This window comes from Cebus imitator, unplaced genomic scaffold, assembly GCF_001604975.1.
Source record: "Cebus imitator isolate Cc_AM_T3 unplaced genomic scaffold, Cebus_imitator-1.0 Scaffold231, whole genome shotgun sequence".
NCBI classification, from domain to species: Eukaryota; Metazoa; Chordata; class Mammalia; order Primates; family Cebidae; genus Cebus; species Cebus imitator.
Window position 1 is genome coordinate 1,511,409 of NW_016107546.1, and position 16,254 is coordinate 1,527,662.

Genomic DNA, 16,254 nt, shown 5'->3' on the forward strand with positions numbered 1-16,254 from the left:
TCTCCGTCAGATAGAGTGGATTTCGTCGGCATCTGTCTCCTCTGCACTGGCAGACCATTTTTCTATGGAAAACTGAAATTTTCCTCTTGAGGGAGATGATAACAGCTCTGACTGGGACTCCGGCTGTAGAAAAGGATGCCTAATTGCCATGACACATCCTGCCTGATGGGAGTTCACTGGAGGTGATGGTTTAGAGCTGCTGCATGTGGTTAACAATTGGTGCCATGCTCATCTTGCACAATTGTACATGTCTTGGTCATGGTGGGGTGGTAAAAATAGGAACATTTTTGCTTTTGTTTAACCACATTTTATTTTTCTTTGTAATTTTTACAAGAGTTGAATGGTCTGTCAAGATTCATTTTTAAGCAAAGTATAATCAGCACCTTAAAATTAGTGTATTGTCAAAATACCATCTTAAAACAATAGAAGCGAGCCTGGGCAACATAGCAAAACCCTTTCTTTACAGAAAATACAGAAATTAACCAGGCATGGTGGCATGCATCTGTAATCCCAGCTACTCAAGAAGCTGAGGTGGGTGGATTGCTTGAGCCAGGGAGGTTGAGTTTACAGTGAGCTGAGACTGCCCATTGCAGTCTAGCCTGGGCAGCAGAGCAAGACCCTGCCTCAAAACAAAATAAAAATTTAAAAAAAATACAAGCTAATAATAGTTTTCAAAAAGTCTCCTAGATTCAGAGTCAGTTTCTATGAAATTTGGTAATGTGATCACAGAAACATACAGTTGTTGAACAAGGGCTACAATTTCCTGAACTTTAGGTTTAGGTCACTTTGTTTTCACTTGCAGCCTCATGAGCAATCTGAGAGTGAACCTCCAAACTTCCAGCTGCCATTTCTTTCACTAGCAATAATTGGTCTTTTACATTTCCATCAGTTCTTGGCTAGATAGTCATCACTTGTATGTACTGCATATTAAGAAATTGCTATGACAGACAAAAAAAATGTTAAACCTTTTCTCTTGGTTCTTACCAAGATGTTTGCATCAGAATCACCCAAGGAGCTTCTTCAAGGGGAAAAAAACACCCACATTCTGAAGCCCACACATAACACATTCTAAGTCAGTAAATCAGGCAGTAGCATTCCAGTGATCTTAACTCACAGCTGAGAACAACTGCTTAGTGCTGTTTTTATGTGTTTATGTTTTAAGAGAAGATAGACTTCACCTCACTGCTGTTTCTGTTGACTCCACCTTTAGGTCACAGTAAAGCTGTTAGGGACATCTGCTTCAATACTGCAGGAACACAGTTCCTCAGTGCAGCCTATGACAGGTATCTTAAGCTCTGGGACACTGAGACAGGTAAGAGTTCACTTATACATATTAATCTTACAAGTTATCGCTTATATATGAAATAGTATGAGTAGTCTTCTGTGGCAAAATGGCACCTTCTCTAACTGCTGATTCTCATACTATTCACTATCAGCTAATATCACAAAATACATTTGTAGACTCAAAATTAAGTATAAGTAGCTCTTTCACTATGAAACTTGTTTGTACCAGATAGTGTTTATAAAGCAAACATATTGACAGATAAACAAAGTCGAAATCTTGTATAGGCCATCTGATTGATCTTTTTGTCCCCCTACATCACCTCATACTGTACATTGCACGTAAGTGCAATTAAATGTCTAATGAACAAAATTAAATTTATTTGGACAAATTGATTAAAATGTAGGTCTAAACTTCCACAGGCCAGCTGGTTTTATATATTCACAGCCATACTAATTGCTCTTTATTAATTGATTCACATTAATAAGTTGTGGCTAGTGTAATTTTATGTAATTAGAAAAATCATTTTTTACTGTCTTATTATCATTACCCTTACTGCATTTTAAGGGTAATGCTAATAGTTAATATTTATTAAACATCATTTACAAGACATAATTGCTAAGCATTGATGTTCGGTATCTCCTTCCATCTTAATTTACCCTATGAGGTAAGTACTATTATTATATTATAGATAAGGAAACTGAGGCTTAAAGAGCTAACTTTTTCAGGGTCATACAGCTAATAAGTGGCAGACTTGTGTTCAGACGAAGCTCCCTCTGATGCCAAAGCCCATGTTCTTCAGCACTTTAGCAGTAGCCTCAGTTCTGGCCACACATTGTAATCATCTGAAGAGCTTTATTATTACTGATGCCTCAGTCCCACCCTCAGAGGTGTTTATGTAACTGGTACAGGCTATAGACTAGATGATTGTACCATGTAGCCATGGCGGAGAAACCACCATTTTGCAGGTTCTTTTAAAAATCAAGATAAAATGTACACACAGTAAAATGTATGAAGTGTCTAAATATTCAGTGATTTTTTTTTTTTTTTTTTTTTTGGTAAACATATCTATGTAGTTATCTGTCACCAAGATCAAGATATAGAACATTTCCAGCACTTAGTAAAGGTTTCTTGTGCCCTTTTCCAGTCTATGCCCACTGCCAGTAACCATAGTAACCACTTCTGTCATCTCAGATTCACTTTTCTTAAACATCTTATAAATGAAATCGTACCATTTTTACTCTTTTTTTTTTTTTGAGACGGAGTTTCACTCATGTTACCCAGGCTGGAGTGCAATGGCGCGATCTCGGCTCACCGCAACCTCCGCCTCCGGGGTTCAGGCAATTCTCCTGCCTCAGCCTCCTGAATAGCTGGGATTACAGGCACGCACCACCATGCCCAGCTAATTTTTGTATTTTTAGTAGAGACGGGGTTTCACCATGTTGACCAGGATGGTCTCAATCTCTTGACCTCGTGATCCACCCGCCTCGGCCTCCCAAAGTGCTGGGATTATAGGCGTGAGCCACCGCGCCCGGCCATTTTTATTCTTTTGTTTCTAGCTCCAGCATAATGTCTGAGATTCACTCATTGGATTGAACCAGTAGTGTTTTTTTTTTTTTTATTGCTTACACTGTTCCATTATATGAAGGAAGTTATAATTTATTTATTCTACAATTGGAAGTACAGATTTACTTTTGAAAAAATTATTTTTAATTATTAAAAATCTATGAAAAAGAACAAATGTAGTTTAAAGAGCAAGCAGGCAGTCCTTCCTCAAAATTTATTAAGCAGGTAATCTCTAGATCTTAATCTCACAGTCATCTTTAAGTGGTCAAATTTATTTTACCTATTTAATTTGAGTCTTTGGTTTTAGGACAGTGTATATCAAGATTTACAAACCGAAAAGTACCTTATTGTGTCAAATTCAATCCTGATGAAGACAAGCAAAATCTCTTTGTGGCTGGGATGTCCGATAAGAAGATTGTGCAAGTAAGTCTTTCACAGTATTTTGTTAAGACTCCTAAGCTTATGTGGTATAAGGGGATGGAATAAGTTAATAAGCTAATATTACTCATTTAATATTGTTACTTTTAGGGACAGCTAATGCTCCACTCTTAGCAGAAAAATCTACATTTATAAAAATATCATGTTGAAGATCTTTTCCTTCTCCACTTTCCAGAATTATGGTCCTTCATAAATCTGCTCTACTTCTGTCTTTACCTTTTCTCTTGCTTGATCTACAGTGGGACATTCGAAGTGGAGAAATTGTGCAGGAATATGATCGGCATTTGGGAGCTGTCAACACCATTGTTTTTGTGGATGAGAATAGGAGATTTGTGAGCACATCTGATGATAAAAGCCTAAGAGTTTGGGAATGGTGAGTTTCCATTAGTTAAAAATTGTATAGTCAAAGATGAAACCTGATAATATACAACCATTTCAATATTTTTTACAACTGTGATCCTGGCTTGCCAGTCAAACTGTCTTAACTATTTAAGTACTAGCCATGTGGAGATTAAAATCTAAACATGCTGCCATTTATGATCTTTGGATGGTCTTTCCAAAGGATGTGTATTTTGGGTTGTTTTTCTTATAGTGATGATAGATTTGTGTTGTGCTGTCTTACATTCTTTATTAAGTATCTTATTCATCTCTGCAAAATAACTGGCAAGCAGTAGGGAGATAGAGCGTAAGACTGTGGCCCTAGAACCACTCAAAGAAAATAGTGGTATATATCTTAATTTTTTAAATGTCTACTTTTTATGATTATTCAATACAGACAAACACTCCATGTATTAGTCCATTTTCACACTACTGATAAAGACATGCTGGAGACTGGGCAATTTACAAAAGAAAGAGGTTTAATGGACTTAAAGTTCTCTGTGGCTAGGGAGGCCCCACAATCATGGCAGAAGCAGAAAGGCACTTCTCACATGGCAGCAGCATGAGAGAGAATGAGAGCTGAGCCAAAGGGGTTTCCCCTTATGAAACCATCAGATCTCATGTGACTTATTCACTACCTCACGAGAACAGTATGGGAAAAACCACCCCTGTGATTCAATTATCTTCCACCGGGTTCCTCCCACAATACTTGGGAATTATGGGAGTACGATTCAAGATGAGATTTGGGAGTTTGCACAGCCAAACCATATCACCCCATATCACCATGCTGGTACAAATGTTTTACTTGTAGAATATAATCATATTATATTGGTTAATTGTACTTTCCTAGGGAAAAAAATATTTTTCTAAAGTTAAGAAATATACTAGTTTCATTACATATCATAGTGTGTTCTATAGTTCATTTGCAAAAAAAAATGCTTGATAACCTTTTTGTTAAAATGAATGTTTGGACGGAAACCACCTTGTTTTTGCAGTCAGTTATTAAGCACAGCTCAACCATGAGTCCTCCTAGCAAGACTAAAAAGTGTGTCTGTCCATCCCCCAAAAGTTGTTCTGCTTTAACAAGTGGGAAGCCTTGAACCACGGCCAGTGGTTTCCTCTTTATACCAAGTCCCTCTGGGGACCTGAGCAGGTCCCTAACCATTGTCAGGACAATCTGGGTGACTGAATATTTCATGTAATTTAATTGTAGTTTCTCCCACACTCACCACCATCATCACTGCACCCCTTCGGATTATCCCCAATTAGTGGAGAGTTGACTGTACTTTATATATATTCTCAACATATAACCCATCTTGGAGACTACCTCACAGCTGAAATCTTTCTTACTTCAGAAATGTTTTTTTACAGAGAATCTAATATGGACCCTAAGTTTTATATGAGCCACCTTAGATCATTTGCACAAACTCTGGAGAATAAGCATACATATACACGTTCTGTTTTGTTTTATATACTTTAACAGTTTGACTATATTCAAACTTTCTGATGTTTCTACCTTCAGATATTTTCAATTTTAAATATAGAGTGATATAAAAGAAATTTGTAAATATTTAAGTAATTACAGGGCTTAAGGACATGTATATGTGAGTGTTCTAAAGTAAAACATTGGTGAGCAAATAATTTTTATTAAACTAACGGGTAATGTTAGTATGTTTCTTTTTTTTTTTCCCCCCCATTCCTCTCAGATCTTGAGAAATACTCCTAAAAAGTCATGATACTGTTTTGTTACAAATGATGACGTTCTTTAGATTTTACTTTAACTTGGCTGGGCACAGGGGCTCATTCCTGTTAGTTATCCCAGCACTTTGGGAGACTGAGTCAGGTAGATTGTTTGAACCCAGGAGTTTGAGACCAACCTGTGCAACGTGGTTAAATCCTATCTCTACAAGAAATACAAAAATTAGCTAGTGTGATGGCACAGGCCTGTAATCCCAGCTACTTAGGAAACTGAGGCAGGAGGATTGCTTGTGCCTGGGAGGTCGAGGCTGCTGTGGGCTGTGCTTGTGCCACTGTACTCCAGCTTGGGTAACAGACCGAGAACCCCATCTCAATTAAAAAAATTAAAAATAAATAATTTTTTTTTTTTTTTGGGGAGGGGACGGAGTTTCGCTCTTGTTACCCAGGCTGGAGTGCAATGGCGCGATCTCGGCTCACCGCAACCTCCGCCTCCTGGGTTCAGGCAATTCTCCTGCCTCAGCCTCCTGAGTAGCTGGGATTACAGGCACACGCCACCATGCCCGGCTAATTTTTTTGTATTTTTAGTAGAGACGGGGTTTCACCGTGTTGACCAGGATGGTCTCGATCTCTTGACCTCGTGATCCACCCACCTCGGCCTCCCAAAGTGCTGGGATTACAGGCTTGAGCCACCGCGCCCGGCAAAAATAAATAATTTTTTAAAAACAGATTTCAGGCCAGATGCAGTGGCTCATGCCAGTAATCCTAGCACTTTGGGAGGCTGAGGTGGGTGGATCACAAAGTCGGGAGTTCGAGACCAGCCTGGCCAACATGGTAAAACCCCATGTCTACTAAAAATACAAGAATTAGCTGGGTGTGGTGGTGCACACCTGTAATCCCAGCTACTCAGGAGGTTAAGGCAGGAGAATCTCTTGAACCTGCGAGGCAGAGGTTGCAGTGAGGCGAGGTCATACCATTGCACTCCAGCCTGGGCAACAGAGCAAGACTCCATCTCAAAAAAAAAAAAAACAGATTTCAGTTTAACCCTTACTATGAGAGCTTTCCCATACTATGAGAGCCTGTATAGTTAGATTAATGAAGGGATTGGTAAGGAGAGAAGGACAGACACACTTTTTAGTCCTTGCTAGGACTCATGGTAGAGCTGTGCTTCATAACTGACTGTAAAGACAAGGTGGCTTCCATTCAAACATTCATTTTAACAAAAAGTTTATTGAGCACTTTTTTGTAAGCATATTTTCTTTTTTAAAGAAAATAACTAGTCCTCAGACAAGATTAGGTGCCTCCTCTCCATCATCCCACACTGTCATTGGCTTTCCACAGCTTTTAGCATACTTCAAGTGCTTGTTTATTTGTTCCATTCTCTCACAAGTTCTTAACCGTGAGAGAAAGAACAGTGTGAGTCATGCTTACTGTCTGTTCCCAGCACAGTGCCTGGCACACAATATGTGCTATATCTCTAAAGAAGTAATTATTGGTGTAATTATCAATGATGTTACATTTATTGAGCTCTTCCTATATGCCAGTTACTGTGCTAAGCATTTCACATGAACTATCTGATTTAGTGTGTAAAGCAATCTTATAAGATAGGTACATTTGTTATTCCCATTTTATATATAAGGAAGCTAAGCTAGTTTAAGTAATTTGCCCAAGGTTATATAGGACATAAAAGGACCAGAGTTCACATTCAGATCAAACTGACTTCAAAGCTTGATTTTTTTTTTTTTTTTTTTTTCCCAAGAGACAGGCTCTCACTCTGTTGCCTAGACTAGAATGTAGTGGTGCAGTCATAGCTCACTGCAACCTTGAACTCCTGGGCTCAAACGATCCTCCTGCCTTAGCCTCCTGAGTGACTGGGACTATAGGTGCATGCCACTATGCCTCATTAATTTTTAAATTTTTTGTAGAAATAGAGTCTTACTCTGTTTTCTGGGCTGGTCACAAACTCCTGGCCTCACAAAGCTTGAATTATTGATCATATGAACGGATAGTTAGATGAATGAGGGGACTGGTAAGGAGAGAAGGTATTAATAACTTGTATTTGATTTGATTAGTGAGAAAGTAATAATTGTAAGGGTCTGTTCTGCTACAAAGACAAGTAGGAAGCAATACCAGTTCAGGATCCCCGGAACTGTGCTTACTGTGTAAATCATCCGTAAGAGAAATTACTAGTGATACTGGCCACTTGCTTAGGAGAGGAAGGGAGGCCCTGACCTCCTCAAAGTGACAGCTGACCTCCTCTGTGGGAAAATTAGCAACACTGGGCCTAATTCAGACAAGTGGTGTTTGTCAAACTTTTATATGCTGTACCTGCTTAGAGAACCATAATGATACCAGAAAACAAAGGAAATTTTCTTAAATAATATTATACAAACTAACTCTATTATGTACTAAAAGAGAATAAAAGACTATATTAGATATTCAGCAGCTTGTGGTATTTTAATCAACCAAATGCATGAAATGTCATAGACATGTTTTATCCAGAAGGTCTTTGTTTTGGTAAAATAATTTTTAAAGAAAATTTTATAGAAGTTGACACTACTGTTTTATCTTTTAGCTTTAAAATTTCACAGATTTTATTAGGATTTTTTGGTGAATTTTTAAACTGGAGATTATTTGCAAGATATGAGTTACTAGCTCATTATACCGAATTACAATATCTAATTAGAAAATAGTGTTGTGTTTGTTTATTTATTTATTTTTGCGATGGAGTCTTGCTCTGTTGCCCAGGCTGGAGTGTGGAATGCAGTGGTATGATCTCAGCTCCCTGTAGCCTCTGCCTCCTGGCCTCAACCAATTCTCCTGCCTCAGCCTCCCGAGTAGCTGGAATTACAGCCATATGCCACCACATCTGGCTAATTTTTATATTTTTATTAAAGACAGGGTTTTGCCATGTTGGCCAGGCTGGTCTCGAACTCCTGACCTCAAGTGATCCACCGCCATGGCCTCCCAAAGTGCTGGGATTATAGGCATGAGCCACCACGCTCAGCCATGTTGTGTTTATTAACTATAACTATGCCTAGCAGGCATTTTTGCTAGAAATAATGAAGTCTGCAGGGTAGTTCAAAAATTCTTTTTCCATAGTAACTGGTATGAAGATTCCTTGAAATAAGGTATCCATTTGAATATTTTTGTTTACTTTTTGTTAACACGTTGATCAATATGAACCTAGACCATAGTTAATTTAGAAAATTCTCATGTTTTAATTCATGTTGTAAAATTATTAACCACTAACAATAAATACGAGGAGGGAAGAAACAAGCCTTTTTTTGATTGCAGCTTTTAAAAATACATTTAGGTCATTCTAAATGTCAGTTCTCACTGGTACCATAGAAGTTTAAAGGGTTGGAGATCTGACAAATGATGTCATTCCCCAGGTTATTCCTGAAAATGTTTTCCACTGACCATGAACCTGTTTTAGTCGTTTGTTCCTTCTGCTGGGTGGATGGATAAATAGGGAAAATCCTTATATTAAGGCAAATTATTATTCTTTTCCAGTTAATCAAAGTATTGGAACTTGAAACAGGGTTTGAAGTTAAAATTGCTGCTGCGTAATCTGTGTTACTTATCAGATTACATTTCCCACACATTATTCTGTAAAAAATATTTCTGGTCTCATGAAAAACAAGAAGACCAAAAATCCTTTCAGAAAAGAATTTTTAGCATGGAGAATTTTGAAAATAAAATGGCACTTATAACTTTTGATGGTTCTGAATCTAGGTGGCTAGTTTGAATTTTTGTTTTTCTTTTAGTCTTTATATCACTCACAAGTTTTGTTTTTTTTTTTAATGTTTTTTCTCCTTCACCAAACACATTTGAAATGCTTTGCATGTCAACTGAAAATAGTCCAGGTACCAAGCATTTAATCTCTCTGGCCGTGGACATCATTTCTGGATGGGCTAGACCAGCTCACGGATCTCTACAGCTTTGCCTACCATCTGCTTGCATTGCTGCAGGCTCTTTAACACTCTCACCCACCAAGTTAAGGTTGACTGGCGGGTAAAATAACACTTCCCCATAGGCTTGCCTCAGACACCTTGCTTCATCCTACCATGGTACATTTTTTATTTAAATTTTTTAAAATTTCAACAGCTTTTGGAGTACAACTGGTTTTGGGTTACGTGGATGAATTATATGATGGTGAATTCTGAGATTTTAGTTTACCTATCACCATGGTACATTATTAAAGAACTTTTAGTAACAAATTTGTTAACATAAAGGACAAAGTGTAAATCAAATAGAAAACAAAATCACTGCTACTGTTATAATTATCATGGAAAGTCATTTATGAAGGACAGGATTTACTGTAAGCCATACAGTATCATTTTGTGATTTTTCTTCTTCTAGAAAGTTTCACGAAAGATTTATTAAATGTATAATTTCAATAGTTTGCTTTTATTTGCATATTATTCCTGTATTCCAGTTATAATTCTTCTGAAGGTGCTTTTTAAAAATTACTTATTCTGATATGACATTTTTTAGGGATATCCCTGTGGATTTCAAGTATATAGCAGAACCCAGTATGCACTCAATGCCTGCAGTGACTTTGTCTCCAAATGGTGAGTTAGTTCATAGATCGTATTTTTCAATGAGGTTCTGAGATACAGTGTGATTTCTTTATTCAAAAGAACTTTGGCCCTTTCTTTCTTGGGAAGGTGTGTCACAGTGCCATTACTTGGATAAGGCAGCCTTTACAATATTCAAAAGAATTACTGGTTTTCATATGTAAGTCACATCGCCTACTTTTCTCTGTCTTTTTGTAAATAAAAATAAAAGAAAATGATTTATAGCTAACACCTGTTGAACATCAGATTTCTATTTAACCATCAGTTTTTTCTTTTCCTTCTTTTTTTTTTTTTTTTTAAGAGGCAGGGTCTCCCTTTGTTGCTCAGGCTAGACTCAAACTCCTGGGCTCAAGTGATTTTCCCACCTTGGCCTCCCAAGGTGCTGGATTACAGGCCTAAGCCATTGTGCCCAACCAGAGTTTTCTTTTCTAATTCTCCTTCCAAACGGAATCACGTTTAGTAAATCATTTAATAATGATTTGGCCAAGGCAGGAGAATCACTTGAACCCAAGAGTTCGACACTAGTCTGGGCAACATAGACAGACCTCATGTCTACAAAATAAAATTTTAGAAATCAGCTAGCATGGTGGTGCACACCTATAGTCCTAGCTACTTGGGAGGCTGAGTTGGGTGGTTCCCTTGACCCACCCCAGAGGTCGAGGCTGCAGTGAGCTATGATCATGCAGCTGTACTCCAGCCTGGTCAATAGAACAAGACCCTTTTCTCTAAAAATAATAATAATAATGATTTATTGTAAGCTCTTTCAGGGGATAGGAAATTTAGGTCTGGTTCTCCATAATGAGAATACTTTAGCAATTCTCTATAAAATATTTTCTCAGGCAAAAATTAAAAAGATAAATCTATTTAATATTGTTTAATCCATTGTCTTTTAAGTACAACATAATTTGTGCTACAGATATACTGACAATATACTGATGTGATTATAGCTCTACATGAGTCTTAAAGTGGGGGTTCTGATGTTTGGGGGACATTGTCATCAAAGCCACCGTTAACACACATAATTACCCCAAGTGTAGGGCAAGGAAGAGTTTGCCCTTCCATCAGGGCCTCTGACACAAGCAAATGGTGATAGTCGTCAAATGCTCTATCATTTTTATAAGAAGAGCAACCTAACTGAATCCTTTTTTGGTAATTGCTAGATTATATACTTCGTCACTATGCATCTACATTTCATGTAGTGTGTTTTTAAACCAGCTGTTACAGATTTTGTCCCCATTTTGAGCAAGGCCATTCACCCACTCAGGCATTATTGAAGTCCATTTCCTCAGTTAGTAATGTTTACATGGCCCATCCATGAGCACCACATCCTGGGATTCAACCAGCACAAATCCAAATTATTCAACAAAAATAAATAAAAAATAACAATATAAGAATTAAAGATACAAATTAAAAAAACAACACAATATAACAACTAGGTACAAAGCATTTACGTTGTGTATTAGGCATTATAAGTAATCGAGAGGTGATTTAAATTATACAGGAGATATGTGTAGGTTATATGCACCTATGCCATTTTATATAAGGGACTTGAGCATCTGGATTTTGGTATTGGGTGGGGGTGCAGATCCTGGAACTGATTCCCAGGGGATGTTCCATCCAACAGATACCACGGGATGACTGTATATAGGATGCAAGTATAGTCATGCATTCCTAATAACAAGGGTACTTCTGAGAAATGCAGTATGAGGTGATTTTGTCATTTTGTGGATATCATACAGAGTACGTACACAAACCTAGATGGTATAGCCTACTTACCCTAGGCTGTATGGGACAGCCTATTACCCTAGGCTCTACCCCTGTGTGGCATATTGCTGTTCTGAATAATGTAGTCAATGCTTAGCACTTATGCAAATAAATGTATCTAAACATATCTAAACATAGAAAAGGTACAGTAAAAATTCGGCATTATAATCTTATGGGACCACTGTCATGTATGGTCCATCATTGACCAAAACATTGGTAAATGGCACATGACTGTAAACACTGCAGTTTAGGCACTAGGGGCTTTGATGAATCCTAAGAAAAGCAAAGCGTTGTAGCCTTTTAAAAAGTTACTGTAATTTTTAAAATTTTTTAACTTGTTTTGCATAGTTTTATTTAATAATACTAGGCTTTCTCACCAGTTAATCTTTATTCCATAATGACCACAGATAAGTGTCTTTCTTCTATGTCCCATAGTTCTGTTGTCTATGCTTACTATAAATTAATTTTAGTTCATAACTTTTAGTTTATTTCTATTAACACTAAGCTTGGAATTTCTCTATTTCCTTATTTTTTTAAAAAAAGCTTTTATGTGAGAGTGCTCAGTGATATAGAGTTTGTATAAGCAAAAGCCATTAGTTTATATATTAATACCTCTTGCCAGTGACATATTTGTAACACCTTACAAGTAGTATAGTAAATTTATTTTTTAATATTACAGCGTATTTGGGAGCAAAAATTATATTAATCACAGTAAACACACTTAAAAAGGTTTTTAAAATGTTTTCGTCTTTCTCTAAAATACCTCATTTATTGAATTTACAGGAAAATGGCTAGCATGCCAATCAATGGACAACCAAATCTTAATTTTTGGAGCACAGAACAGATTTAGATTAAATAAGAAAAAAATTTTTAAGGGCCATATGGTAGCAGGCTACGCTTGTCAGGTGGACTTTTCACCAGACATGAGGTAAGTTAAATCTTCTCATTCATTCTCATATTCAAATATGATGATATAAACTACTGTTGTACAAATAACACGTTAACATCACTCTCACATAATATGTTTTTATGAGAACTCAGTAATGTTTCAAAATTGTCAAAATGCTGGATGTAAAGGTCAGAACAAATTAGGAAAAGTAAATTTTGCTTTTTTTAGGTTCTTCTTTTCAGTATATTCCCTTGTATTACTAGGCTTATGCCCTTTAGGCACCTAATAAATCCCTGTCTATATAACCAATGCCTTATTTTCTCTCTGCTTTTCTAAGCAAGACTAGAAGTACTGTAATTACTATATTGCTATGATTGAATGAACATGAGAGGAATTAATTGTGTAGTACAGTGTTGCAGTTACAGCTTCACTATGGCTTGCCTGTGCTGAAACCTCAAACCCAGCTTTTGAACATTTCTAGGTCACGCTGGATTTGTGAAGCCTACAGCATGATTCTTAGTTAAAATGTATAGATAATTTAGAAATCCCTATAACTTTGTATGTTTAGCCTAGTATTTGGGCCTACCTCTGATTCAGTCGTAGATGTATTCAAAAGATATTAAAGCCAAAAAAATAATTATGAAAGCGGTAGAATCTACTATGATAGAATAGATCTAAAAGTGTTCCCTAGCTATATGTGAAATTGGTTCTCCAGTTCTCTGTTTCTGACTCTCCAGAGACCGACTGTGTAACCTTATTTATTGAGGTCCCTGGGACTCCCAGTCTTACAAGTTAAAAATAATTCTCTACTCTTAGATTGGTAGCTCAACGGGGAGAATTTTTTTAATAGAATTTGAAATTATAGACAGCTTCACGTTCTACCCAGTTATTCTGAGTATTGTATATTTGCATTGGATTTTTTTTAATGTTAAAGTGAAAAGATAAAATCTTTCTCTATTCGTCCTTCGCCTCACCAGTGTAAGGTATTTGAATAATTTGAATTTATTTTATTTTTCTTCCCATTATAGTTATGTGATTTCAGGAGATGGAAATGGAAAATTGAACATTTGGGACTGGAAGACCACAAAACTCTACAGTCGGTTTAAAGCTCATGATAAAGTGTGTATAGGTGCAGTGTGGCATCCTCATGAAACATCTAAGGTCATAACATGTGGTTGGGATGGTCTCATTAAATTGTGGGATTAATGAGATTAATCCTTAAACTATCTAGGATCATTTTTGATCCATTGTCATATTTAACTAAATTATTAAATGTATCAGATGATAACTTGATTTACAGATGTTTTCCTTACATGCCTGATGACATTAACCCATTGTTTAAAAAAAAACAACTCTAAATTTGACACAATTTCATTTGCAACTTGATTTTGTTCTTCATAAATGTTATTTATATAGAAAATGGCTATTGACTTTCTATTTGACAAGTAGTTATAATTGGCAGGCAGTTTGAGTTTATACTCATGACATACTGAAAGCATCCCTTTGGGGTCAGGAAAGAATCCCTAGTGGATTTGGGATTCTAGAGGAGGTGATGTAATTAATTATTCAGAAAAATACCATATATTTACCTCTTCAACCAAAAGGGCGATAAAGAATAGGGATAAGGTAATGTAAATTTTGAAGAAGGATAAAACCACCCACAGTTCCTTTCCCCATTATTTTCATAGGGTCAAGTTCTGATCTTTTGGCTTCATGGTTCCACTCCCTCTGATGACATATGTTGTATATTTTTAGTTGTAAAGCAGTAATCTTTAACTGCGGCATTCCTCTAATTATAAACAATGTAAAATAAAAATCAGTCCAGAGTTCTTTCATTGACTTAAGTCCTGATCAGTATAGACAGGACTATATATATTTAATCAGAGAATTACATTATATCTGAAGATGGAACTCAGGAGGATGCACCAAGACTTTGAATTTTATTTGTATTCACTGTCAGTAAAGACCTGGCTACACTTTCAGAAATCAGGATCTCCAAGGTCATTGCTTCTTGATGTAATTACTGAAATCCTCCTCATAGGAGATAAGGTATGAGGGGTAGAGTCCAAGATGTCAACATGTAATTTCTTTGAAGTCCTATGTCTTATCTTTAAAATTACTCTGATTTTACCTGTGAATATATACAACAGGACTTTTTAAGATTAAAAAAATTTTAAACCTCTTTATGTGTCTGAAAAAAAAAAAAAGAAAATCACACTCCAGGAAGATGGCTAAGGTTCCCCAGTTTGAGAAGTAGTGACCATGGTGAAAAATAGTTTTGAAAACATCAGATTATAAAATCAAGATAGGTCAGGTGGCTCATGCCTGTAATCCCAGCACTTCGGGAGGCTGAGGCAGGCGAATCACCTGAGGTCAGGAGTTCAAGACCAGCCTGGCCAACACAGCAAAACCTGTCTCTACGAAAAATATAAAAATTAACCAGGCGTGGTAGCAGGCGCCTGCCTCTAATCTCAGCTACTCGGGAGGCTGATGCAGGAAGAATCCTTGAACCCAGGAGGCAGAGGTTGCAGTGAGCCAAGATCATGCCACTGCACTCCAGCCTGAGTGACAGAGCAAGATGCTGTCTCAAAAAATAAAATCAAGACAGCCTCTTGAATGTAGTAGCTCATAGCACTTTAATTTGGTAAGCCATTTTTCCTATTTCATTATAAGCCTACATTAGATGTTTGAATATGGCTTGAAATATTTCACTACCATGCTGAAAAAGTTTGGTTGATAGCTACTTGGGGTGCTAACTGGAAGATCAAAGTCATGTCTCTTGCTGATAACCTAAGAGCATTAAGCTCTGAGTCCTGTGCGGTCATAGCAGTGTATGCTCCTTGCCCTTAGGAAGCATCCATTTCTAGAAATTTAGATTTTAAAAGGCCTGGGATATATGACCAGGCTCTGTAGCCACATATAAATAAATTTTATAGGAAAAGAATAAAAGCAGAGATGGATGTTTTGACACAGAGGCACCCAAAGAAATACAAACACTGCCTAGCTGCCGCCAATTCTGTAACTGCCCAGAAGGGTGACAGATTTCTGAAGGGGAAAGGATTCAGATATGACCTTTTCTTTAGTCCCAACCAGTAGTTTTAACAAATGTGAATTATTGAAATGTGATGGGACAGAAAGAATCATACATTTAAACTGTCTTGTTCAGTACACCAGTATTGTACGTTACAAATCATCATTTCTAAATCTGAATTTATTTTGTTGTGTTTTTGACTGTTTCTAAAGTAAGTGTATATAAAAGTTGTCTCTTTTTTAAAAAGATCGTATTTTTAAATAAAGCATTTTTTTGTAGAAAGTGCTATCGAAATGTTCATCTTATTCATCTTTAGTCTCCTTTAAGTCTTAAGTGTGTTGAGACACTAGATTAAAGCCATTTGAGAAATGATGCTTTAGAGGTGGATGTGGTTTATTCAGGTATATCAATGGGTTTATTCTAATTAAATAATAAAGTACATGGCGGTACCCTCAGAGCACATTAAATTTAGCACATGCCGTATTTATTCATCTAGTGGTGGCATTAAGTCATGATTACACAACATTTTAGAGTACATAAGTGAGTGGGGTTATATTCCAGCATAAAAAGTCTCACGATCTCATTGTTACTGGACTTAGGTAGTTACTATCTGGCTCCTTTTCCTTCT

At 36.8% G+C, this 16,254-nt stretch overlaps 1 protein-coding gene across 1 annotated transcript in view; it reads left to right on the forward strand.

Annotated features, from left to right (window-relative positions):
• Positions 1–14,868, forward strand: part of CDC40 (cell division cycle 40) — a 47,175-nt gene extending 32,307 nt beyond the window's left edge. The window contains exons 10-15 of the mRNA XM_017497430.2: positions 1,211–1,312; positions 3,156–3,271; positions 3,526–3,659; positions 9,860–9,936; positions 12,490–12,634; positions 13,624–14,868. Coding sequence (XP_017352919.1) covers positions 1,211–1,312; positions 3,156–3,271; positions 3,526–3,659; positions 9,860–9,936; positions 12,490–12,634; positions 13,624–13,801 — 752 coding nt within the window. The 3' untranslated portion in view covers positions 13,802–14,868. The remainder of the gene's footprint in view (positions 1–1,210; positions 1,313–3,155; positions 3,272–3,525; positions 3,660–9,859; positions 9,937–12,489; positions 12,635–13,623) is intronic.
• Positions 14,869–16,254: the final 1,386 nt, after the last annotated feature.